Below are 27,203 nucleotides of genomic sequence, written 5' to 3' on the forward strand. Positions count from 1 at the left end.
GCGCTCCCCGGGGAGCCGGGATGCAGAGCAGGCGGCCTGCGCTGGGCGGCGGTGGCACGAGAGGGCCATCTGCCTGGGTGCAGAGAACTGCAGCGTCCGCGGTGCGAGGCGCGGCCCCTCCCGGCCCCCAGCCCGGCGCGCACCTACCCACGCCCGCCGGCGCCCGCAGCCCGAGCCCCCATGCCAGGCCCAGGCCTGGCCCCAGACTAGGCGCAGGAGGCGGTGCAGGGATTAGTGGACCCCTCCCCCGGCGCTCCCCTCTCCCCACCCGAGGCAGCGAGGCCCCTGGGCTCGGGGGTGCCGAGGGAGCTTCGTCCCGGCGGTGCCCGGGCTGGGGACTCGGCCCCGCGGGGCGGGGGCCGCACAGTGGCAGGCCGAGGTGCGGGCGCGCTGTCAGGCAGCAGCCCGGCTCGGGTGCGGGGGGTGGGCTCAGCGCTGGGGTCGCCTGGCCTCATACTCTCGGCTACATCCACGGCTAGGCGGGCAGTGCCCGGGCGGGTAACCCGACCCGGCTCCCCGGAGCCGCTCACCCCGCACGGCCGGGCAGGGGGAGGGAGAGGAATGGGAGGAGGGGGAAGGGAAGGGGTGGTGGGAGAGGAGCTGTGGGGACCGCAGGGCCGAGGGCCCGGCCCGTCTGCGCTGCTCTAGGGAGGCTGCCCGCGGCGCCCGGGACGATCCAGCCCCCTGCCTCGCGGGCGTCGAGCCTGCAGCAGGAGGGAGCCCTGGGGCTGCATAGGCTTGGCTCGGGGAGGCAGACCCGAGCTGCTGCCTCCATTTTGTTTCCTGCTCAGCTTGGTCTGTAGTGGTGGTGGTGTGGGCTTGGGGTGCGGCTGGGCAGGGGGTTCACCTGCGGCCGCGCCTGCTTTGGGTCTGAGGCCTCGAAGACCCCAGCCCAAGCCCCCAGGTGAGCCCTGCGGTGGGGGGGGTTGCCTTGGCCTCGGGCCGAGCCGAGCGGGTTGAGGGCAGGTGCCCAGTGGATGGGGAGCCCGGGCTGTAACCTAAGATGGAGGCCGGGACTGACGCGGACCAGAGCGGGACTGGCGGGGCGGTCAGACGGGCCTCAGCTGGGCCAGGTGCCACCGGGGTTGGGGTTCGAGACGGGTAGGGTGCTGGAGCCGTGTGCTGCCTGGGGCCAGCGCACAGCCCCGAGGTAGGTGAGGGGATCGGAATGCCACCCACGACGCCCGCAGGCCCGGACACTCCGGGGAGGCGCGCGAGGCCTCTGGGGAGCCCGCCTCAGGCCCCGCCCGTGCAGCCCGGTCGGCCCGTAGGCCTCGGCCGTGAGCGGGCGCGCAGGGGGAGGGGAGGGGGCGGCAGCGGCAGCTCCGCTGATTGGGCGGCGCGCTCGCGAGCTCGACTTCACCCGCCCTGAACCCCGAAGAGTGAGGCGAGGGAGCGCGCGCGCGGTGGGGGAAGGGGCGCGCGCGCACTCGGAGCCCCAGCCGCACGCGGGCCGGCGCGAGGCGCTCGGTCGCACGCGCCGCCGCGGGGGCGCGCGCGGTGGGGGTGTGAGGAGGAGGAGGCGGCAGAATAGGCCGGGGCAGGTCGAGCTCGCTGCCTTTTCCCCTGAAGAGAGACGCGGGGGGAGGGGGGTGCGGCGAGCGGCTCCTCTCTCTCCCCACTGCTCCGCTCCCGCCCCAGTGTAATGAGGGTCACCCCCTCCCCCCAGCTGGCCCGGGAGGGGGCGCGGGGCACGGTAACTAGTGCGCTGGGGTGGGCGGCGGGCAGGCGCGAGGAGGAGGGAGGAGGCGGCCGGGCGGGGAAGATGGTGGTGGCCGTGAGGTGAGGGGCTCGGGAGAGGGCCGGGCGCGGCGCGGGGTTGGTGGCCGGCGGCGCTGCAGCCGCGGGCCCCCTCCCCCTCCTCCATCACTACCAGCCGGGCTCAGGCCTAGATGGCCGGGCTGCAGCGAACTTCCTCCCGGCGCGGCCCGTGCCCCGCCGGCTGCCCGCGCGCACCTCGGCCTCCTGCTCCCCTCAGGTAGCCGGCCTGGGGGGCGCGGGGCCGGCTGCCCTCCCGCAGCAAACTTTGCTTGCTGCTGAATATTGATGAGTGCAATCGGCTCTGCCGGGAGGTGCTGCTGCGGCTGCGGGAAGGAGTGCGGCCCGGGCAGGCGGCGGCGGCGTCGGCAGCAGCCATGTTTGTCAAGCTGTAGCAGCTGCTGCTGCCCTGCCTTGGCTTCGCCGGCCGCCTCTGTTTCTCTCCCTGCTGCGTCCCGGCCTCTGAGCCCTGCAGCTGCGGACCGAGCAGGCCTGCAGTCAGGAAGGCGAGCTCCGGAGTGCACCCGCTTCGGCCGACTGGCTTGCGGCCTGGGCACGTTCGCTGTAAAGGCTCCGGCGCCGGCTGGGCGTAGGGTGCAGCGCTATTGTGACCGCTGCGCCCGAGCAAGCCAGGAAGGGGGGGTACCTTTTTGTGCAGCGTCCGGGAGCCCCCCTCTAACCTCGAAGCTCCTTCCCTTCGAGAGAGCCGGCCGCTGGACCCCGGGCTGGGGAGGAGGAGGACGATTCCTGTTTGAGATTTGGAGATTTGGGAATTTTGACTGCCAAAATGATTTTAATTCAGCCCAAGTGTCCACCAGTCTGTAGTGCAGGAAAAAAGGGACGGGCTGTTTCCCTGTGGCAGGATCTGCCCAGCTTTGGAAAGATGGAGTTTGCGGAGGCTTACCGAGGCCATTTTTCCAGCGTCAGTTGGAGGAACTTTTTCCGCCCATGGAAGTGCAGCAGAAAGGCATAGAGGCCACTAGGCCTTGAGAAGTGGCTGCCATTTTGAAGAGAAGAGTGAGATGGCCCGTTATCTCAGATTAATTGCTGTGTTTTTGGATTCCAGGTTGATGCCGGCCCAGGATGGATCAGACCTGTGACCTACCTAGAAGAAATTGTCTGCTGCCCTTTTCCAATCCAGTGAATTTAGATGCCCCTGAAGACAAGGACAGCCCTTTCGGTAATGGTCAATCCAATTTTTCTGAGCCACTTAATGGGTGTACTATGCAGTTATCGACTGCCAGTGGAACATCCCAAAATGCTTACGGACAAGATTCACCATCTTGTTACATTCCACTGCGGAGACTACAGGATTTGGCCTCCATGATCAATGTAGAGTATTTAAATGGGTCTGCTGATGGATCAGAATCCTTTCAAGACCCTGAAAAAAGTGATTCAAGAGCTCAGTCGCCAATTGTTTGCACTTCCTTGTGTCCTGGTGGTCCTGCAGCACTTGCTATGAAACAGGAACCCTCTTGTAATAACTCCCCAGAACTCCAGGTAAAAGTAACAAAGACTATCAAGAATGGCTTTCTGCACTTTGAGAATTTTACTTGTGTGGACGATGCAGATGTAGATTCTGAAATGGACCCAGAACAGCCAGTCACAGAGGATGAGAGTATAGAGGAGATCTTTGAGGAAACTCAGACCAATGCCACCTGCAATTATGAGCCTAAATCAGAGAATGGTGTAGAAGTGGCCATGGGAAGTGAACAAGACAGCACACCAGAGAGTAGACACGGTGTAGTCAAATCGCCATTCTTGCCATTAGCTCCTCAAACTGAAACACAGAAAAATAAGCAAGGAAATGAAGTGGACGGCAGCAATGAAAAAGCAGCCCTTCTCCCAGTCCCCTTTTCACTAGGAGATACAAACGTTACTATAGAAGAGCAATTAAATTCAATAAATTTATCTTTTCAGGATGATCCAGACTCCAGTACCAGTACATTAGGAAACATGCTAGAATTACCTGGAACTTCATCATCATCTACTTCACAGGAATTGCCATTTGTAAGCAGTTTTTGGTACAACTTAAATATATACATAAATGTATATATACAGGCCACTTAAAGGGAAGTATAACGAATTTGGTTTTGGTTGCTTATCAGTTCACAGCTGAAAGCCTGTTACTTATGATAAACTTTTTTGGGGAAATTTTACTTTGATTTTTGAACTTATCTCTGTTCCGTGAGTTTGGTTCTTTTCAGCTTTTCCCAAATACCTGTCCATTGAGGACTGTCTAAATGTTAAATTTTTAAAGGCATTTGGTTGAGACTGGATTTAATTTTTCAAGATGGAGGTAAACATTTGATTCTTTTTTTTTTTTTTAAGGGTGGGTTTTGGCCTATATCAGTCATGGGGGCAGGTGAGCCAATTTATTACTAGGTGTATTACTAGGTGTCCTGTTTCCATATAAGACATGGCTTATTTTTTTTTAGTTGATGGGGGTGACACTTGCTGCAGGTTGAAGTGCATTTGAGCACAGATTGAAAGTGACTAAGATGAGAAGGCTTTCTTGGACATCATTCGCAATTTAAATTAGTCTTAATTTTTTGAACTTCTTATTGTGAAGGTATAGCATCCTGTGCTTTTGATAACTGCCACCATCGGAATAGGCTCTTTTTTTTCTTGGAGCCTGGCCAGTACAGGGATCCAAACTCTTGACCTAGGTGTTATCAGCCCCATGCTCTCCCAAGTGAGCTAACTGGCCAGTCCCCCAGAGTAGGCTCTTGAGCCTTTTCTAGTTTTACATTTTGAAGTGTGTGTACATATATGTGTGTTTGTGTGTGCGTGTGTGTAGAAATGGAGAAAAACTAATTTGTGTTGCTGTTTTCAGTAGTGCCATGTAATTGTTAGAGAGCAGTAAATGATAACGTTCTTTTTCATTTTAACTTATTCTTATTACAGTATTTCTTAAATTTCTTGAATTCTTTAATTAGTTAAATGATCAGTTGACTTCTTAGCCTCAGTTTCATCAGCTTTAAAACCTGAAAGTACTTGATTGCTAAAAGATTCCTTTCAGCTTTAAATATTTGGTTCTGATTTTATTTCTGCCCAGACACATTGTTATGGGCACCACTAATGTCACCAAAGAGGAATTTTTTTTGAGGGGTGGGTAAGGGACAACGAATGCCTCAGAAATACTATGTAAAGTTTCCTATAAGAATATTTTTATGGTATGTGGTGATTGTATATTCCTGCTGTCCCTGAAAGTTACAGAGGGAGAAGGTGGGTGTGTCACTTCTATTTCTGTTGATTCATATCTTAAATATACTTTAGCACTCCTTCCCTTTCTTAGCTTGGCAGATGCAGATTTTAAAAATTTATTTTGGTTATCTTGAGTCTGTATTGTCCTCGGTATACATTAGGGTGGATAGGCTGTTTTGAAAACCCATTGGCAGATCAGACAAATCTTTTTTCTTGGGTTCATATTGAAATTTATTTTATGTATATGTAGTTTTTTCTTTGTTTTCACATATATTTAGATCTGAGGATGGAGATGTTTCTCTAGAAACATACCAATACAAATGTAAACCTGTCTGGTTTTCATCAAAGAAATGTTAATGGAGTATTGGTTTTGTTAAAAACAATTGACAGTATTAGTTAATGCATCTAAAATGGGAGTTAGCAAACTTGTATAAATGTGGAAAATTTTTTTTCAGGGAGAAAAACCGAGTTGCTCAGACTTTATAGCCTTGAAGAACCGAGTATCTAAAATATTCTTTAGACCTTTGATTAAGATTGTGGTTGAAATCTGTTGCTTTTATTTTTGCCTTTGGTATTTTTAAACTGAAACCTTAAAAAGTGAGGTCAATCTCAGAATGCAAATTTAGCTAAACAATGTAGCTTGGGAAAGATGTAAATACGAACAATTCTTGGGCTGGCCGGTTAGCTCAGTTGGTTAGAGTGCAGCCTTATAATACCAAGGTGGCAGGTTTGGATCCCCATACTGGCCAGCTGTCACAAAAAAACAAAACAAACAAACAAACAAAACTTCTGGGTAGTCATATAGTATTGACATTTTAGACTGTTCACAGTTGATTAAACTTCATCAATGCAGCAGGCAGGATCCTATGCTCAGGGCTGGAAATTTTAGAAAATCCTTAGCAAATGCTATTTGTCTTTTATTTTGTCTGTAATATTATGATAGAATAAGATTCTCTTGGCAGTGGGTAAGGGTAGTTATTAGGGTAGTAAACCCCCTGTCTAGAATTAGAGAAAAACGCATAAATCAAAGTTATGTTTTCTGTTGTTTTGTATATACAGCTCTAAGCAGGCTGTTTGCCTCCTGTCATAAAACAAGCAGCCTCTTCACTTTTTTTTTTTTTTTTTTTAAAGATGACCGGTAAGGGGATCTTAACCCTTGGCTTGGTGTTGTCAGCACCACGCTCAGCCAGTGAGCTAACCGGCCATCCCTATATGGGATCCGAACCCGGGGCCTTGGTGTTATCAGCACCGCACTCTCCCGAGTGAGCCACGGGCCGGCCCCGCAGCCTCTTCACTTTACCATCATGTACTCTTCAGTTATTTTCTCTGCATACAGTGATGTGAAATTATTGCCATTACAGTTTATAATCCTGACTTGGTGCTTTTATATTTAACTGAATTGATACCTTTTAATTTCCCACTGTGTACAAAGCCTGTGTGCTTTGTACATAGTAGGTGTTTGATAAAATATTGAAGGAAGGTTGGTCCCTTAATAAATTGGCAATAACTTGCAGTTTACGAAGTGTGTTGGTCTGCATTGTCTCATGTGGTCTTCATAGCCTTGTAGTAAAGAGAGATGTTATAGAAGACATAGGTCAACTTTCGTGGCACTTGAGATCATTGGAGTCAAGACTGAAACCCTTGAAATTATAGAATTATCTGAGTACTCTTGGCTTTCTTTAGTGAATTCTGAAGGTCTCTGACACTTTTGCCTGGGTCTGAAGGAACTGGTTTTCTCGCTGGGCTGATTTACAGCAGTTGTTTGTTTTCTACTCTTCCTCACTTGGATATTTTTATGGAGAGTTTATACTACAGTTGTATTCATGAATTTGGGGATCTGCAAAGTTCTTAGCATGGCTCCAGGATGGTCTGACATACATATTATACTGTTGATACTCTTTAAGTTCTGTGCTGTAGATGTTTAAGTGGTTAAGTTATTGAGTGGAGACATGAATGAAACCTAGAGCAGGTGAGGCTTCAGGGAAGAAGTGGGACTTGAATTGGCCTTGGCCGAGTTGGGTTTGTTAGGTTATAGAAGGGTAATTTCAATGTGGAGAATTAAATGAGCATGACTTTTTCAGAGGGTACTTGTTGGTGATTGCTTGTAGGATGAGTGTAGTCAGGCAGTAGGGCCTAGAAATATCCAGACTGAGGCATGTGGTACTGATGTGATAGGAGTTGGGACCCTGTGAAGAATTTTAGCTGAGAATTGATGTGATGAATCTACGTTTATGCGATTATGGCTGGAAGAGACTAGAGGCAACGTTTGGATGTAGGAGTCTATTGCAATAGTAATTAAGACTTAGACTTGAGCAGAGTCAGTACTAGAAAGATATGGGATACATCTAAAATATTATTTCAATAGGGGAAAATTGGCAGCCCTTTTGGGGGTTGCCTAGACTTGAGGAATGGAGGAGAGAGATGAGTACAGATGATGTCCAAGGCTTGTAGTGTTGGTGTCTGAGACAAAAATGATTCTTCAGGGGTTCCAGGGTTCCCTCCTCTTTCTACTCATCAACAGCAATTCTCTACTCCCGTTTTTCTTTTCTGAGAAGAAAATTGATCCTCCCCACCTCTGAGGTTCTGCTCTCTGATTCTTTTCTCCTTGCTGGGTGACCTTGTTTTATTAATTACCCTTTCCTCTTTCTCTTTTGGAGTCTTCATTCTGTACCACTTTTTCTGCCTAAAACCATGGTAGCATCTTCTTATTCTAAAGGAATTTTCCTCTGTCCTGTAACCCCTTGTTATCATTCCCCTTTACTGGTGAATTTCTTGAAAGAGTTGTCTACTTTGTTTCTCTCCCCTTAATGCTTTGTGTTTTGGTTTCTATATGCTCCATTCCGCTGAAACTGTTCTTTCATAAGTCAAAAATGTTGCCTTCTCAATATTTATCCTACTAGATTTGCAGCATTTTGACCACCACTCTTTAAACAGTCCTTTTTTTTTTTTTGATTGCTTGCTGTTTTTCTCTTCTTTCTTTGCAGTCTCGTCTATTTTCATTGATTCAGTTTACTGCTGCTCTGCTGTGTGAAACTTTTTCTCTGACCTGACTTCTGAGCTTCAGACCAAGAAATTCTAATCACCAACTGAGCTTCTCTTCTACCTTGTGTTCATATTCACTTAAAATGTAATGTTATTTCTATTTTGAAGCATCTCTTTTATTTCCAAACGTGTGTTTCCTTCTGTGTTAATGATGACATCATCCTCCTTTTCATCTCAAGGCTGGAAACCGTGGAGTCAGCTTATTCATTTATATGACTAAAACACATGGGCTGGCCACTTGCTCAGTTGGTTAGAGCATGGTGCTGATAACACCAAGGTCCAGGGTTCAATCCCTGTACTGGCCAGCTACCAACCCCTGCCCCCCAAAACACATTTGAGTACCTCTTCTGTGCCAGGCATTGCTAGTATTAAAAAAAAGAAGGAAAGAGATATTCTGTGCTTTTAAGAAACTTCACTGTGTGGTGAAGACTAGTGTAAATAATGATAATACAGAATACTAAGTGTCTGGTAGGTTAGACATATGCAATACTTTGGAAGTGTGAAGGAAGGCATGCCTGTAATAATCAGGAAGGACTTCATAGAGTGGTTATTTATAATTTGAGCAGAGACATGCCAATGAGAGGGAATAGCATATGCAAGTGGCAAGAAATTCTTGTTAGGTATCTAGAAGGAGTGCGGTTGTCGGGAGAGAAAGGTGTAAAGATAGGTCTGTATGTGTGCTATAGAGTTGAATTTTTACACTGTTGCTAAATTATATAGGTCCCTCCGTCTTTTTCTTTCTTCATTCCCATTCTCCCATGAGTTCTTTATCAGTCTCTCTCTCCATTCTATCTTATATAAAATTACTTCCTACTTCCAAAATGAGAAATACTGGATCTCTGCTTAAAGCTTTACCTTCAGGTTGGGTCACTTGGTTAGAATGTGGTGCTGATAACACCAAGGTCAAGGATTTGGATTCCCTTACTGGCCACCTGCCAAAAAAATAAAAAATAAAGCTTTACCTTCAATGCTTCACTCTTCTCTCCATTTTGCTAACAAATAAAGCTGAAATTCAGTGTCATCTTTGATAGGATCCTGTTCTGACCTTTCCAGATCTTATGCTATACACTTTGTGTATGTTGGTTTCAGCCATACTGAACTGTTAGTGGTCCCTTGCGCTACACTCCCTCCTTGCTCATGCCTTTATTCTCCTGGTCTGATTCATCTTTGAATCTTAACAGTGTGTCCATGGTGCCTTTTTTTTTTTGTTTTTTTGGGGGGAGGCCAGCCAGTACTGGGATCCGAATCCTTGACCTTGGTGTAATCTCATCAAGCTCTAACCAAGTGAGCTAACTGGCTAGCCTCAAGTGCCTTCTTGTATATGTGGACACATATATTTAATGAGTGAATGAGTAAATGGTGCTATTACAGTGTTACAAGTTGAGAAGGGGAGTAAATTTTAAGTAGGAGGGTGATGAATGGACTCTCAGCTGTCATTTTCAATGTACCATATTTCAAAACTTCACAGGATTTGACTTTATTTCCTTATGCACTCAATTTCTAAAGCTTTTGAATTTGGTCTGCTTAATATCTCAATCACTCATTTTTCTCTTCATTCTTAATTATCACTCTTCTTTTTTTTTTTTAAATGATAACCGGTAAGGGGATCTCAACCCTTGACTTGGTGTTGTCAGCACCACACTCAGCCAGTGAGCGAACCGGCCATCCCTATATAGGATCCGAACCCGTGGCCTTGGTGTTATCAGCACCACACTCCTGAGTGAGCCACGGGCCAGCCCTAATTATCACTCTTCTAATTAAGGATATAAAATCATAATGACTTTAGAGTTGGACAGATTTCTGAGTGTATATACTACATTACTTGATTAGTTGGAGAAGTCTAATCTTTCTGAGGCCTGGTTCCTCATGTCTAAAATGGGGTTAATACCTTTCTTGTAGGGTTGTTGAGAGTATGCAGCAGGATAATTTATATGAAGCATCTAGCACAGTGCTAGTCCTGAAGTAGGTGCTCAGTAAGTAATGCGTATTATTGCATGCCAAGAACCAAATGTACATTTAGAACAGTTAATTGTGAATTTTGAGAAAGATATCTTTGTATTTTTGGTTTTTTTCTCTATTCTTCCAGACTCTTTTCTTGTTTAATTGGTAAGATAAGGACATTAACTACTGTTGACAGTTTCCATTTTTAGTAATCAGGAGAATTTGTTACATTTTTACTTGTAATCAGGAAAATTTAATTTGTGCAATAGGATCATTAGCATCCTAATTATTAAGGTAAATAGTACCCTAATTATTAAGTGGTGTAACTTTATTCCATTGTTACTTTTTGCTGGTTGTCTTTTATAATAGATATAAATGTTTTATTTTTATCCCCTGATACTCAGGGGAGCCTACTGAAAGGAGATCTTATCTCCTCCCTCCCCTCTTTTTTAATCTTTTTTTAATCAGCAACCTACCTCTTTTCTGATGATGGGTTTGATTTTAATTGAACAGTCATCTCTGAAACTAATTCTTTTTTTGTTTTTGGCAGTTGGTCAGTATGTGGATCCAAACCCTTGTTATAACATTGGATCACCATACTCTAACCAACTGAGCTAACTGGCCATCCCAAATGTAGCCTTTTAAAGCAATTACTGTGAATCTTTTTTTAATTAGAAAATTCAAATTTAAAAATGGAATGTCAAAGTTTCTTCTGTCACTCATATACTCCCTCATTTTCACTGTTTATATACATTTTAAAATTTTGGTTAATATGTTAATGACACCTTTTCATATGTGCATGTAGATAAATCTCCATTTTTTTTTTGTTGTTGTCATGGAAACTTTTTTTTTTTTTTTTTTAATGATGACCGGTAAGGGGATCTTAACCCTTGACTTGGTGTTGTCAGCACCAAGCTCACCTAGTGAGCTAACCGGCCATCCCTATATGGGATCCAAGCCCGTGGCCTTGGAGTTATCAGCACCACACTCTCCCGAGTGAGCCACAGGCCGGCCCCCGTCATGGACATTTTTCTTGAGGTAAATGTATATTCATATGCTGACAACCAGAGTATTGATGTTGATATAACTCACCAATCATATTCAGGGGTCCCGAGGTGGTTCTTTCCCTTAAATAAAAAGTCTATATTTCTGTTAGGACATATTCCAGATGTCCCCAGTTTTATTTGTACTCATTTGTATGTATGTATTAAATTGTTTACATTTTTATCACCTGTTTATGTTAGTGTATCAACTACCATAGTCAAGTTTCTGAGCAGTTCTAACACCATAAGGGTCCCTCCTGTTGCTCTCTTTGGCAACCCCTTCTTCCCTAACCCCTGCCAGCTGCTAATCCGTCCTTTGTTTCTCATTTTGTCATTCCAAAGATGTTTTGTAAACAAAATTATATAGTTTGTAGCCTTTGGGATTGGCTTTTTTTACTTAGCGTAATTCCCTGGAGATTCATCCAAGTTGTTGAATATTATCAATAGATTATTCCTAATCTAATACTAAATAATATTCCATAATTGTTTAACCATTCACTTGTTGAAGGACATCTGGGCTAATTCTAGCTTTTGGCTATTAACATGCTATAAACATTTCTGTATAGTTTTTTGTGTGAACACAAGTTTTCATTTGTCCTACCCAGTAGGACAGTTGCAGGACTGTTTGGTAATGGCGTGTTTAGTTTTACGAGGGAACTTCAGTTTGTGGAAAAATAGAAATGAAAGATAATACGAATCTTTCCATGAACTTTTTGAAGAACCCTCAGAAAGTTTTCCAAGTTTGCCAAGCTGTTTTCCAGCAGTGTTATGAATGATCTAGTTTCTCTGCATCCTTGTCAACATTTAGTGTTGTCACTATTTTATATTTTAGCTATTCTGATAGTTAGGCGGTGGTGATATCTCATATCTCATTGTGGTTTTAATCTGCATTTCCCTGATAGCTGATTATGTTGAAGATCTTTTCGTATGCTTATTTTAAGCCTCTTTGAAATATATGCATGTTTTTTGCCTGTTTTATAATTGGATTGTTTGATTTTTTTTGAGTTTTGAGAATTCTTGATATATTCTAGATAATATGCTTTTTTTTTTTTTTTTTTCGTCGTTTTTTCGTGACTGGCACTCAGCCAGTGAGTGCACTGGTCAGACCTATATAGGATCCGAACCCGCGGCGGGAGCGCTCCCAGCGCAGCACTCTACCAAGTGCGCCACGGGCTCGGCCCTAGATAATATGCTTTTAAATGGCTGTATATACAGACCATAATTTTTAAATATTGCTTCCGTTTTTAGATAATTCATTAGAGAACCAATGAAATCATATGTACTTGTGATTTCCCCTTAATAAATTAGAACAGATTTGTAGTGTTTGTTGCTATTACTAGGTGAATTTACTCTATTAAGTCCTCTAAAATTCTTTTCACATCTCCGGTGATCTTATAGAAAATACCATAATATTCTTTTAAAGATTACCGGAAAGATAAAATTTGTTTTGGAGGGTGAAGAATTATATTTACATATTAGATTAAATTAAAAATAACTGGTTATATAATATTCCCTCATATACCAGGAAGAGTCTGAAGGTAAATTTTTTTTGTAATTTATGAGGATTTATTCCCTGTGTCATCTCTTATTTCTCTTGATGCCGTAATTGGAGCTGTTGGGGCTCCCTGGTGAAAGTAAATGATGTGCAAGATATGTCCGTATCAAGTGAAAGTAACAGACATTAATGTCACATTAATTGTCATTGGAATTTTATATACAGAGGCATTTCTTTTTTAAAAAATTTTTATTGTAAATTGACAGTTGATAGTTTATACTAAAGGCATTTCTTTAACATTGCAGATGGCTCAATTAAAAAATGTATTGAATCTGGTTTTATAATTAGTAGATCAAGGGACAGCACTTTCACCAAGGCATGATCTGTAAAGAATTGCAGAGCAGTTGTTGAGAGGTAATACAGTTCTATATTTGAAGTACTTTTTAAAAAATTTTTTCAGTTGATTATGCATATTCATGGGGTACAAAGCTGACCTTCACCATCTGTGTCCAAAATGTGATGATCAGATCAATACTGTCAGTATGCCCATTATCACAAGTTGACATGTCCCCTACCCAACCTCTCCCTGACCTCCCTTCCCCTCCATCTCTCTCCCCCTACCCCCCGCAACCCTAGGTATATTTTCTCCCTTTGCAAGTCCAGAGCACCACTGTGATCTTTCTTTTCCTTCTTTCTCTTTTAGCTCCCACTTATGAGTGAGGACATGCAGTATATTTCCTTCTGTGCTCGGCTTATTTCACTTAACATAATTTTCTCCAAACTCATGCATGTTGCTACGAATGGCAGAATATCATTCTTTTTTTTAAAAATATTATTTTATTTTATTTTGTTGATATACAATGTGTTTGATTGTTGTGGCCAATTACCGAAAAATATCATACTTTTTTATTGCTAAGTAGTATTCCATATATATACCACATGAAGTGCTTTTGTAACAATCTTTGGGGCAGAAGTTGTTACAGTGCAGGTAATTAAACCACTGAAATTAATTCTGTGGTGGAGTAGATATTAGAATTAAAAGTGAAGTTTGTTTTTTTGGATTTTTTGGTGGTGGGCTGCTACAAGGATCCAAACTTTGACATTGGTGTTATCAGTACTGTGAGCTAATCAGCCAGCCCATGAGTGAAGTCTTGATAGGAACCCTATCAATTTCATAATAATGTCTGGAATAATTTCCTAAGCATAAACTGCTGATAGTGGAATTATCAGGGCAAAGAGTTATAAATTTTTGTGGCCCTTGATGTACCTACTTCTGGATGGTACTGTTTTGCACAGTTCTAAATAGTGTATGAGTCTAACATTTGCTCTACAACCTTTGGTAGCACTGATGTTTTTTTTTTTTTTAATTAAATGGGTACGTAATGCTACCACAAGATTACTTATTAGTACAGTTTTATTGTTGAAAATTGTTTCTATTTACTGTTTGTATTTTTTCCTTTGACCTTTGTGTCTGTATCCTTTGCTGATGTTTCTATTTGGATTTTAATGTTTTATTGATATTAAACTTATATCCCATTGGATATAAATATTTTTCCTAAATCTGTTTTTCATTTTAGTTAAATGATTTTCTGTAGGTATTGGCCAAAGTTTCATTTTTTTTATATAGCCAGATCTGTGTTTTGGTGTGATTTCTTTTATACATTCAAAGCTTATTTTGCTTCCAATATATATTTTATACTCTTGTAAAAATATGAAGAAATCATATCTACTGCAGTCTTACGGATTTAATAGGGATTTTATTTTAATATGCAGCAACACACTTGACAATTTTTATAGTGTCTTTAATATCTTTTTTGGGAACATAAGTTTTTAGATCTGTGGGTAGAATGTTTCCCACTGTATTAGTTATCTATTATTCTGCCTAACAAATTACCCCTACATTTAGCAGCTTAAAAGAGTAAACATTTATTATCTCACGTAGGGTTAGGAATCAGGGAGTGGCTTAGCTGGGTGGGTTTAGCTTGGAGTCTCATGAGATTGCAGTCAAGATGTCGACCAGGGCTGCAGTTATCTGAAGGCTGTAGGATCCAAGATGGCTCACTCATATGGCTGCTGGCTGTTTGTAGGAGGCCCTTGTTCTTTCCCACTTGAACTTCTCCATAGTGCTGCTGGTAGTATGGTAGCTGGCTTCCCCCAGAGAGGGAAGGAGAGGGTAAGACCAAGCAGGAAGGTGCAGTACCTTTTTACGGAGTATTCTTTTTACTGGTAAGGAGATCTTAAACCTTGACTTGGTGTTGTCAGCACAATTCTCTCCCAAGTGAGCTAACCAGCCATTCCTATATAGGGATCTGAACCCGTGGCCTTGGTGTTATCAGTACCACACTCTCTCAGGTGAGCCACGGGCCGGCCCTGCATGAACTTTTTGAAGATCCCTCATCTGTACAGACATTTTCAGTCCATACATGCTGAAAATGTGAACAACCATATACATTTGTGATTTTGAATGTATACAAATACATCTGTAGTATAAATCTATGGAACTGGAATTGTGGATCAAAGTTAAATACATTTATAATTGAGAAAGATACTGCTAAATTCCCCACTAAAGGAGTATATATATTTACATTCCCAATTAGCAATACGGGTGTGCCTATTTCAATGGGGATTCTTTATTATTTTTATTTTTAATTGTGGTAAAGTAGACATAACAAAATTTGCCATCCTATTTTTTAAAATTAATTTTTTTTCTTCCCTACTTTGTGGAGATGGCATCATAACCATTTTTAAATGTGCAGTTCACTAGTGTTAAGTACATTCATGTTTTTGTGCCACCAATCTTCAGAATACTTTCCATATTGCAAAACTTAAACTCTATACCCTCTAAACAACTCCACATTCCTTCCTCCCCACAGGCCCTGGCAACTACCATTCTACTTTCTGTCACTATGACTTTGACCACTCTATGTACTTATCAAGTGGAATCATACAGTATTTGTCTTTTTGTGACTGACTTATTTCACTAAGCATAATGTCCTCAAGGTTCATCTATGTTGTATCATGTGTCAGAATTTTCTCCCTTTTTAAGGCTGAATAATGTGTCATTGTATGTATATACCACATTTTCTTTGTCCATTCATCCAGGTTACTTCCACCTTTTGGTTATTACGAATAATGGCTGATTTGAACATGGGTGTACAAATATCTCTTTGAGGTTTAGTGGGGATTTTTAATGAAGATACTAGTTATAGCTGAGGGGGAAAAGGAATAATAAACATTTGTTGATCCCTAAATAACCTAGAATTTGGATAATTTGGATGTTCTGTACTTTTTTCTTATTTTCCTTTTCTTCTTTCTTTTTAAGATTCTGAGGGTATTTTTGTTTTTAAAAGCATGAACTTTTAAAAAATCAATAAATAAAAATCAAATTAATATCCTACTGACATCATTTTAGATAGGAATGTTTATGTATTTCAATTCTGAATGTATATTACTTATATAGTTACAAATTTAGAGAGCATTCTAACTCCATTTAAAAAAAATCAACGTGTAATTTACGTAATGTAAAATTCACCCTCTACAAGGGTACAATTCAGTGGCTTTTAGTATATTTATGGAATTGAACAGCCATCACCAATATCTAATTCCAGAACATTTTATCACCCTAAAAGAGACCCCATAACCAGCAGTCACTCCACATTCTCCCTCTCCCTGCCGCAAATAATCACTAATGTACTTTATGTCTCTCTGGATTTGCCTATTCTGGATATTTCATATAAATGGAATCATATAATCTGTGGCTTTTTGTGCCTGATGACTTTCATTTAGCATGTTTTCAGATTCATCCATGTTGTAGTATGTATACATATTTTATTCCATTTTATTGCCAAATAATATTGCTGTGTGTTAATATACTGGATTTTGTTTATCCATTCATCAGTTGATGGACAATTTGTTTCTTCTTTTTGGCTGTTATGAGTAATGCTACTGTGAACATTTGTATATTAAGTTTTTTTTTCCGTGAATATATGTTTTCAGTTCCTTGGGAATATATACCTGAGTGGTATTACTGGGTCATACAGTGACTCTATGTTTAGCATTTTGGGGAACTGCCAGATTGTTTTGTATGGTGGCTACACCATTTTATAATCCCACCAGCAAGATGTGAAGTTTCTAACTTCTTCACATTGTCACCAACGTTGTCAGATAAGAGACTTAATATTGCTAAGATTGTCACTTCACATTGTTATTATCTTTCAATTTAGCCAGCCTAATGTTATGATTTATCTCATTTTGATTTTGATTTACATTTCACTGATGAGTAATGATGTTGAACAGCATTTCATGTGCTTAAGGGCCATTTCTAGAGCTTCTTTGGAGAAAGTGTGAAATCTTTGCCCATTTAAAAAAAATTTGAGTTATTTGGCTTTTTTTTTTTTTTTTTGTCTTTTTCGTGACCAGCACTCAGCCAGTGAGCGCACCGGCCATTCCTATATAGGATCCAAACCCGCGGCGGGAGCGTCGCCGCGCTCCCAGTGCCGCACTCTCCCGAGTGCACCACGGGCTCGGCCCAGAGTTATTTGGCTTTTTAATCCTTGAAATGTACAAGTTCCTTATATATTCTGGATACAAGTCCCTTAACAGATAACATGGTTTTACAAGCATTTTCTCCTATTCTGCAGGTTGTCCTTTAGTTTTCTTGCTGGTGTCTTTGAAGTACAAAGGTGTTTTAAATTTGGTGAAGTCCAGTTAATCTGTTTTTTTCTTTTGTTGCTTGTGTTTTGTTGTCATAAACAAGAAACTATTGCCTAATCCAAGATCCTGAAGATTTATCTTTAAAATTTACCTTAGTTTTCTCCTAAGAGTTTTATAGTTTTAGCTCTTACATTTAGGTCTTTGATTGATTTTGAAGTTAATTTTTATATGTATGGTGTGAGATAGGGGCCCAACTTCATTGTCTTGTTTTGGATATCCTGGAACCCTTGCATTTCCATATACATTTTAGGATCAGTTTGTTAATTTCTGCAAAAAAGGCAACTGAGATTTTGATAGGGATTGTGTTGGATCCGTAAATCATTTTGGGGCATATCACCATCTTAGCAGTATTAAGTCTCCTATCTGTGAACATGTGATATCTTTCCATTTATCTAGATCTTCTTTAATATCTTTCAACAGTGCTTTGTAGTTTTCAGTGTGCAAGTCTTGCACTCCTTTTTTAAACATTTATTCCTAAGATTTTTTTTTTTTTTTTATGCTTTTGTAAATAAAATTGTCTTTTGTTTTTGGATCATTCATTGCTAGTTACTATATGGAAATACAATGGATTGTTATATATTTTTTTGTTTGTTTTTGGCAGCTGGCTTGTACAGGGATCTGAACCCTTGACCTTGGTGTTATCAACACCAGGTTCTAAACAACTGAGCTAACTAGCCAGCCCCCTCCTGTATTAGTTTTAATAGTTTTTGTTGTTGTTGTTTTCTATATGGAAGATCATGTCGTCTGTGAATAGAGCTGGTTTTACTTTTTCCTTTCTAATCCTAATGCCTTTTATTTCTGTTTCTTGCCTAATTGCCTTGGCTAGAACCTCCACTATGATGTTGAATAGAAGTGGTGAGAGTGGACATTCTTGTCTTGTTGCTGATCTTAGGGGAAAAGCATTCAGTCTTTTACCATTAAGTGTGATTTTATCTGTGAATTTTTCATATATGCCTTTTATCAGATAGAGGCAGTACCTTTCTATTCCTAGTTTGTTGAGAATTTTTATCATGAAAGGATGTTAGATTTTGTCACATTTTTTCACCTATAGAGATGATCTTTTTTTTTTTCTCTTTCATTCTTTTGGTGTATTACACTGGTTGATTTCCATACGGGTTGAATATCCGTAATCTGATAATCCAAAATCTAAATTGCTCCAATATCTGAAACTTTTCGAGTGCCAACATAATGCTCAAAGGTAATGCTCATTGGAGCATTTTGGATTTTTTTTTTTTTTTTTTTTAAAGATGACCGGTAAGGGGATTTTAACCCTTGACTTGGTGTGGTCAGCACCACGCTCACCCAGTGAGCAAACCGGCCATCCGTATATGGGATCCGAACCCAGGGCCTTGGTGTTATTAGCACCGCACTCTCCCGAGTGAGCCACGGGCTGGCCCGTAATTTTTTTTTTTTTTTTTTTTTTTTAAGAAGACGGGTAAGGTGATCTTAACCCTTGACTTGGTGTTGTCAGCACCACGCTCAGCCAGTGGGCTAACCGGCCATCCCTATATAGGATCTGAACCCGTGGCCTTGAGTCACGGGCCGGCCCTTAACTTATATTTTTCTACCTGTATTTTTACTGTGAACTTGAGATTTTTTTTACATTTAATATTAATTTGTTTCTGTGTCTTAATTTTGGCTGCTACTTACTAGGAAAAAGCATAGATTAAATCCCATTACATGGGCTGGTCAGTTAACTCAGTTGGTTAGAGCACGGCCTTGTAACGTCAAGGTCAAGGGTTTAGTTCTCCATATTGACCAGCTGCCAGAGAAAAAAAAGAGTAAATAAATCCACTACAAAACGTGATAAGGGTCTTTCCAAACTTAACTGAGAATTTGTTGAAATTGACTAGACTAGAAGTGATTACAGTTTTTTTTTTTTTTTTTTTTGTCTTTTTTGTGACCGGTACTCAGCCAGTGAGTGCACCGGGCATTCCTGTGTAGGATCCGAACCCGCGGCGGGAGCGTCGCTGCGCTCCCAGCACCGCTGCACTCCCAGCACCGCACTCTCTCGAGTGCGCTGTGGGCTCGGCCCAACAGTTTTGTTTTTTAAAATAACTTTTATTCGTATTGTGTTTAACCTTGTTTTTACTTTCTGTAGTAATGTGAAGTAATTTAGTTAATTTCCACCTCAGTTGACAAAATAATGGCAAAAATGATAAAGATGAATGAAGTGTCTTGTATTTAAAGGCAGTTTGGGATTGTAGAAAGAATGTGGGCTTTGGAGTTGGGCAGGCCTCCCTTTAAGACTAGACCTGACTCCTGTGTTTGCCTTAAACTAGTGACCTTTCAACCTCAGTTTCTTAATCTGTAAAATGTTTTGAAAATTAATTCCCAGCACGGTGCATTGCACATAGAGGGTATTTGCTGCTGTCATTAATTATCATAGTTAACATACATTGAGTTCTATATGCCAGGCAGCCAGGTTCTATAGAAAGAACTTAGTAAGTATTATCTCATTTAATCCTGAAAACAACCCCACATGAGTTGCTAGGCAAAGCTGGTATTTCAGGTTTACACATTAGGAGATTGAAGCTTATAGATATTAAGTGGTTGCCCAAGTGATGGTGCTAGTATTTCCAACCAAGGCCATCTGCCTTCAGAGCATTTGTTCTCTGCTCTGCTGCCTTGCCTGTTGCAAAGGACTAAGCACACTGTTCATTACATAGTGTATTTTTAGTAGTTTCTTGTCTTCTTGTAAATAAAAGGTTAAAAGGAGAGGCAGAAATCTGATTACTTGTTTTTCTCAAGACTGCATGTAAATTGGGCCTACAAACATGAATAGAAAAGCAAGTGTCATCTACAAATCTGTCCTATCCGGTACTTCAAAGGTAAATATGTAACTTTTATCTAATATGAGGATTTATTTCTCTGTCTGACTTGAGTCATAGTTGATGACTAACAACCACAGTATAAGTGTAACTATGAAGTATTGAAATATTCTTTCATTTTATACCGGAAATTAATGTTCCATTAAAAAAATAGGGAAGCTAGACACTTTTTTTTTTTTTTTTAAAGATGACCGGTAAGGGGATCTTAACCCTTGACTTGGTGTTGTCAGCACCATGCTCACTGAAGTGAGCTAACTGGCCATCCCTATATAGGGATCCGAACCTGTGGCCTTGGTGTTATCAGCACCACACTCTCCCGAGTGAGCCACGGGCTGGCCCTAGATACTTTTTTGATTGACATAAAATGGAAATAAGATTTACCATTTTAACCATTTTTAAGTGTACTACAATTCAGTGACATTTACCTATACAGTGTTGTGCAACCATTACCATCTAATTCCAGAACGTTGTCATCACCTCAAAAAAGAAATCCCTTATCCATTAAATAGTCACTTCCCAACCCCTCCCCCAACCTCTGTCAACCCACTAATTAGCTTTTTGTCTTTGTGGTTATGCCTATTCTAGACTTTTTATTTAAATGGAATCATAAAATATGTGGCCTTTTGTGTCTGGCTTCTTTCACTTAGCATAATGTTTTAAAATTTCATCCATCTGGTTGGATAAGGAAACTGTGGTATATTTACACTATGGAATACTACTCTGCCATAAAAGTGAGCCACGAGCCAGCCCTAGATTTCACTATTTCTGACTCATATGAATGGAATCATATAATATGTGCTTTTGTGACTGGCTTCTTTCAAGCAGCATAGTGTTTTTTCATGGTTTATCCATGTTTTAGTATGTATCAGGACTTCATTCCTTTTTATGGCCATATAATACTCCATTGTATGCATATACCACATTTTGTGAACTATTAGTTGATGGACATCATACGAAACAAACTGTGTACCCATTGACAATAACTCCCCGTTCCTCTTTTCCCTCATTTCCTGGAAACTTACCTCTATTCTGTTTTCAGTCTCTCTGAATTTGCCTACCTCATTATAGGTGGAATCACACAATATTTGTCTCTTTGTGTCTGGAATATTTCGCTTGGCACAATGCTTTCAAGGTTTTTCCATGCTGTAGCACATATCAGAGCTTTATTCCTTTTTATGGCTGAATAATCTTCCATTGTATGGATAATAGTACATTTTGTTATCCATTCATCTGTGATGAATGTTTGGCTTGTTTTCCCGTTTTGGATAATATGAATAATGCTACTGTGAACACTGGTGTACAAATAACTGTTTGAGTCCCTGTTTTCAGTTGTTTTGGGTATATACCTAGGAGTGAAATTGCTGGTTCATATGATAATTTTATGTTTAACTCTTTAACAAATCCCACCCCTTACTTTTTTAAGTTTTTACTTGGTTGCTGTAAATATTTGAGTAGTTTTCACGAGGTCCTGTAATTGCTTATGATAGTTTTTTCCCTGTTTGTTCTGTTTTGTGGGAATGACTGGCCCTTGAAGTTCACTACTCTCCCATTTTCTCTTATGTCACTCTAGACACTTTTGACTGTGGCTATCTTTGCTCAAAATGTTTTTGGGGCTTATTTTTTGTAATTATCCGTAAACCTTGCTGCTTTTGTCAGGTAAAATTAAGTAAGGAGTAAATCTGGTGAAGAAATTAAACTAGTAGACAACAGTTATTAGTTGTTTGACTCGGAAGTAACGTGAATGGTTTTAATCACGTGATATGTAAAGGAGACTTCTTGTGGTTAGTGTATGGCAGTGCTTGCCAAATTATAGCCTGCAGGTCAAATCTGGCTACCACCTGTTTTTGTACAACTGTGAGCAAAGAATAGTTTTTACACTTGTGACTGGTTCAGAAAAAAAAGCAAAAGGAAAATATTTTGTATTATACTAAAATTATATGAAATTAAAATTTCAGTAACCATATGTACCTTCTATTGGAACATGGCCACTCATTCTTTTTTGTGTTGTCTGTAGCTGCTTTTGTGTTATGATAGGAGAGTTGAGTAGTTACGAAAGAAATTGTGTATTTTGCAGAAACTAAAATATTTACTATCTGGCTCTTATACAGAAAAAGTTTACCAACCCCTTGTGCATTCAAGAGTTATTGAGTGGTCTCCTAAGGACAATACTTGTTCATACAAATTCCGGTTTGTATGTCAAAGTGCTATTTCATAAGCATTTCTAATATTTTAAGTTTCACTGAATGGAAGCAGAAATTTGGTCGTTAAATTAACTACCAATACAACTTTTCTAGTTAGTGGGAAGGATGTTTATCAGTAGTCTGATATTCAAATCATCACTTATGGTCAGTATCTCTTATTCTTTTACCACTCTTCCTTAGATTTCAGAAAGGAGGGTAAAAATTCTTCTGTGCTTCGATAATACCGTTATAAAGCATTTTCCGTAATATGTTATGATTATTTTTGTGTCCTGTATCCTCCACTAAACTTACAACTTCAGGCTTAGGATTGTGTTGTCTTTATTTTATATCATCGGGGCCTAGAACAGTTAGTTCATGGTAGGTAGGTAAGCAACAATTATTTGCTGGAAGAATGAATAAATATTATGTGAGATAAAGAAATACCTAAATCATTCTCCTATCTTGGTTCTCTTGCAAAGAGGAAAGCTAGATTTTTTTTTTTTTCCTTTTTTTGGCAGCTAGTGGATACAGGGATTAAACCCTGGACCTTGATGTTAATGGAAAGCTAGATTTGTATTTTAGAGATGTTTAAAAAAAAAAAAAGTAGTGATTTGCCTAAGACTGAATCAGTTGGAGAAACTTATATAGTCCAAGACACCATTGCCCAAAATAGTTGTTTGCTTTTTAAGCCATTGAAGTATAGCTTGTACATATTTATTACTTCATTGATTTTGTTTTGGGCAAATATGATCACAAAATATTAGGATTAATTTTCTGCATTTAATTTTGGTGGTGAGTAGGAAGAAAATTTGAATTGCATATAATAAGTTTCAGAAAGTAACAGCATTTTGAGTCTTCTTGGGAGGTTATTCTTGGAAGGGCAAATCATGTTATAGCTTTGAATGTAATGTGTGATAAACCGCCTGGAAAATGATACTTTGTCATTTAAAGTAGTAACATGGCAGGGTAAAGTTTTCACAAATTAATCTCCAGAATGGCAAGTAATATATGTTGTCTGTATTTTACAGCAGAGCATATTTGTGATATGAATATTCAAATGAGAAAATTTTACCTTTCTTCATTTCAGTGACTTTCAATCTTGGTGTTTCAAATTGAGAAATTAAAATCTAGGTACACTAGTCTTCCCTTATCTGCTTTGAAAACACCCAGTGGATGCCTGATACTGTGGGTAATACCGAACCTTATATATACTATGCTTTTTCCTATACATACATATCTACTATAAGGTTTAATGTATAAACTAGGCACAGTAAGAGATTAACAATAACTAATAATAAAATAGAACAATTAAAACAGTATACTGAAATAAAAGTTATTTATTTGAATATGAGTTTTCTCAAAATATCTTATTGTTGCTGTATTCACCCTTCCTGTGATGATGTGAGATGATAAAATGCCTACGTAATGAGATGCAGTGAGGTGAATGACAAAGGCATTGCGGCATTGCGGCATAGCGACATAGCGTTAGGCTACTGTTGACCTTCTGATGACATGTCAGGAGGATCATCTCCTTTGAGTGATCCTGGATCATGGATCCATGACGATGATGATTGGATGCCAGGAGCAGATATTGTCAATGACTAGCTGGGTGGGTAGTATATATAGCAAGGATATGCTGGACAAACAGATGACTCATGTACCAAGCTGGATGGAGTGGGAAAACACGAGATTTCATCATGTTACTCAGAATGGCATGTGATATAAAACTTGTGAATTGTTTATTTCTGGAATTTTTCATTTAATATTTTTGGACTACCATTGACTGTGGGGTAACTGAAACCACGGAAAGTGAAACTGGATTAGGGGGGATTAATGTATTAGATTATTCTATTTTTTTTTACAATTATATATCTAGTATAGTCTGCATTTACCATAAATGTTTGAAATTGGCTTTTGTCATTACTTTTTCTAATTATCAGTACAATTAAAATCTAGAAAGACTCATTCCTGTAAGGTATACATCATGTCAGAAGAGCTTATACCAACTTTATTTTGTATTTTGCAAAAAAGCCTTTGATGGTAACCTCAGGATTCTTTAACTTCAGAGCCTAATCTAGAACCCAAGTCCAACTTTTTGGGGAGAACAGAGTGGTAGATACCCAGACTTTGGGGATCTGTTAGGATTGGGCTCAGCAATTAACAGTGTCCCATTGGAAATTTTCTGTTTTGGATTTTTCAATGGTAAATGTGAGGTAATACCTATCTACTGGAATTTTTGTGAGGATTCCGTTATTTTATGTTTGAAAGAACCTGGCACATAGTAGAATGTTCTCAGAACTATTATTTTCCTCCTACTGTGGAGATTCAGGTTGGTTCCGGTTTTAAAAATACCAAGATTAAAAAAAAATTCAAGTATTGGCCCACAAATATTGGTGTTTCAAATTATGCACGTCACTGATCAGTCAGCTTAATGAATATTTGACTCAGTATACTTAAAATTTTTGTTACTGGCTCTTCATTTATCAGGTTGGTATTTGATCCTTTTTGTTCACTATAAACTTTGGATATGGAATTTCCATAAATCCTAAAGGAGTCTAAGAAATGTGGATAAAATGTGGACCACTGTTTTTTCTAGTTGCTTAATAATTTGTACTGGGAGCCTCTCAGCACTTGCTGTAGTTTTTTTTTTTTTTTTTTTTTTAAACCTCAAGTGCGCTTTGTACCTGTGTCATCCCTACCTCTGTATGGTAATCAAAACCTTACTTGACCAAGGAGACTAGTTAAATTTCTGGGATACTCCTAGCAGACTGCTGGCAACTGCAGGACAAATTGCCCATTGGCTATGGTTTTAAATTTTTGTGACACCTTGGGCCAGCTGTGGCTCACTCCGGAGAGTGCGGTGCTGATAACACCAAGCCACAGGTTCAGATCCCTATGTGGGGATGGTTGGTTCGCTCACTGGCTGAGCGGGGTGCTGACAACACCAAGAGTTGAGATCCCCTTACCGGTCATCCTTTTAAAAATAAATAAATAAAATAAATTTGTGTGACACCTTAACAGATGCTTTGTAGCTTCGTGCATTCAAGATTTCCCTTTGCATTGTATGCTGTTTTTTCACCTGTATGAACTTATTATTGTTATTATTTTGGGTGGCTGGCTGGTACAGGGATCCAAACCTGTGAACTTGGTGTTGTAAGGCTTCCCTGTAACGAACTGAGCTAACAGGCTGACCTATATGAACTTAAAGTTACCTTTTGTTCCAAGGACTTATGAAGTGGAGGATTAAAAACTTTCACATTTACAATATTTCATTAAAGTGGGTTTTTTTGCTCATTCATCATTCAACAAATTTTTTTTTTTTTTTTTTTTTTTTTTCTCGTGACCGGCGCTCAGCCAGGGAGTGCACCGGTCATTCTTATATAGGATCCGAACCCGCGGCGGCGGGAGCGTCGCCGCGCTGCTAGCGCAGCACGCTACCGAGTGCGCCACGGGCTCAGCCCTCATTCAACAAATATTGATCATTTACAGTGTGCCACGCATTCTTCTAAGTGCTGGGAATACAGTGATGAGCAGAATAGACATGGTCTCATCTCTTATGGCTCTTTCAATAAAATGAGAAAGACAAACACTAAACAAGTAATTCGCACTAGTTATATAAGTGCAGTTAAACCTAGGACTAGGAAGAGAAGTGTAGGGAACTTTGAACATGCATCCTGGGGAGACCTTATCTAGTCTCGTGCCTAAGAAAGTGATATGGAGGCTGGGATCCAAAGGTTGAGTAAGAGTTAATGTGGGCATAAAAGAGGCTGGAAGGGTGGCAGTGGAAGTGGGAGAGAGGAAATGAAAGAGCATTTTAGGCAGCAGAACTAGCTTGTGCCAAGGCCAAAGTGGGCTAGAATAGTTTTAGTAACTTTAAGAAGACTGAGCTTATAGTTGAATCCTGAAGGTCTGCCCTTAAGGTTTCTCTTTTTTGGGTGGCTGTCCTGTATGGGGATACAAACCCTTGACCTTGGTGTTACGAACACTGTGCTCTAACCAACTGAGCTAACCAGCCAGTTCTCTTTTCTTTTTAAAAATTCGTTATTAGATGGTGTATTCACATGTATTCACACCCAAATGGGTGAGAAGAACTTCGTCACACCAGTGAGTGCCCAGATTTTCCTCTCTGCTCTGACTAGACTGTCTCAAGGTGACGTTTAAATAAATATTTTATCTCTTTTGACGTTTTATAGCTATTTTTTGTTTGTTTTATGCTTAATTGTTTGCATTTTCTGTTAATGTAAAAAATTGAATTTTTAAAATTTGTGACATACATGCTTTAAATTTAAAAGGATTTATGGTTAAAAGTCTTTAATTCACCGAGGTACCCCTCCCTGGTGGCAGTGTAACCTGTTTCTCATTTTGTTGTCCTTTGAGGTATTTCATGCATATGTAAGCAAATGCATATAATCTCCAGCACACTTTTTTTTTTAAACATTGGTAGCACACTATTCCACTTCTGCACCTTGCTTTTTTTCTACCTGTTTTTCTGTTTCTGTACATAAAGAACTGCCTCATTCGTTTTTATGGCTATAGAATAGATCATTGTATGGATGTGCAATAATTTAACTAGTTATCAGTAATGGATGTTTCATTTATTTCCAGTCTTTTGCTATTACATATAGTATTGTAGCAATTATCCTTGTAAGTACCTCATTTCATAATTGAGTATGTATGTGTCTACAGGATAAAACACTCATTTGTTTTAACAAATACTGAGTACCTGCACTGTCTCAAGTTTGTTGATGATAGTGTTTGGATGAGCAGACTTTTTTTTTTTTTCATTTTCTTCCATTCACAATACAGACCAGGCACAGGCTTGCGCTGTGATGTATGTAGGGTAGATTTACTCTGCCTCCTCTTTCTATACAGTCAGTGTAAGAACACAGCCTGTTGTAAGCATCAGGTCTGGTTAAGTGGATAATTTTTTTTTTTGAGTACCTAGTAGGTGCTGGAGTTTAAAAAATGAGTAAGACAGGCTGGCTGGTTAGCT

General features: G+C 40.3%; 1 protein-coding gene and 1 non-coding gene across 5 annotated transcripts in view; one reads left to right on the forward strand and one right to left on the reverse strand.

Annotated features, from left to right (window-relative positions):
- The first annotated feature begins 1,531 nt into the window (after window positions 1-1,531).
- NSD1 (nuclear receptor binding SET domain protein 1) overlaps window positions 1,532-27,203 on the forward strand; it is a 151,662-nt gene continuing 125,990 nt past the window's right edge. Inside the window, exons 1-3 of one of the 4 annotated variants that reach the window (XM_063084459.1) lie at window positions 1,532-1,696; window positions 2,825-3,258; window positions 3,679-3,768. In XM_063084459.1, coding sequence (XP_062940529.1) covers window positions 2,842-3,258; window positions 3,679-3,768 — 507 coding nt within the window. In that variant the 5' untranslated portion in view covers window positions 1,532-1,696; window positions 2,825-2,841. Of the gene's footprint in view, window positions 1,697-2,824; window positions 3,769-8,020; window positions 8,093-27,203 lie in introns of those variants that run through there. The other 3 variants (XM_063084455.1, XM_063084462.1, XM_063084468.1) reach the window with 3 other exon arrangements.
- On the reverse strand, window positions 26,992-27,120 carry LOC134371396 (small nucleolar RNA SNORA51). The gene has a single exon (XR_010022821.1). It is a non-coding gene; the product is annotated as a small nucleolar RNA SNORA51 (small nucleolar RNA).

This window comes from Cynocephalus volans, chromosome 2 (genome assembly GCF_027409185.1).
Source record: "Cynocephalus volans isolate mCynVol1 chromosome 2, mCynVol1.pri, whole genome shotgun sequence".
Lineage (NCBI taxonomy): Eukaryota > Metazoa > Chordata > Mammalia > Dermoptera > Cynocephalidae > Cynocephalus > Cynocephalus volans.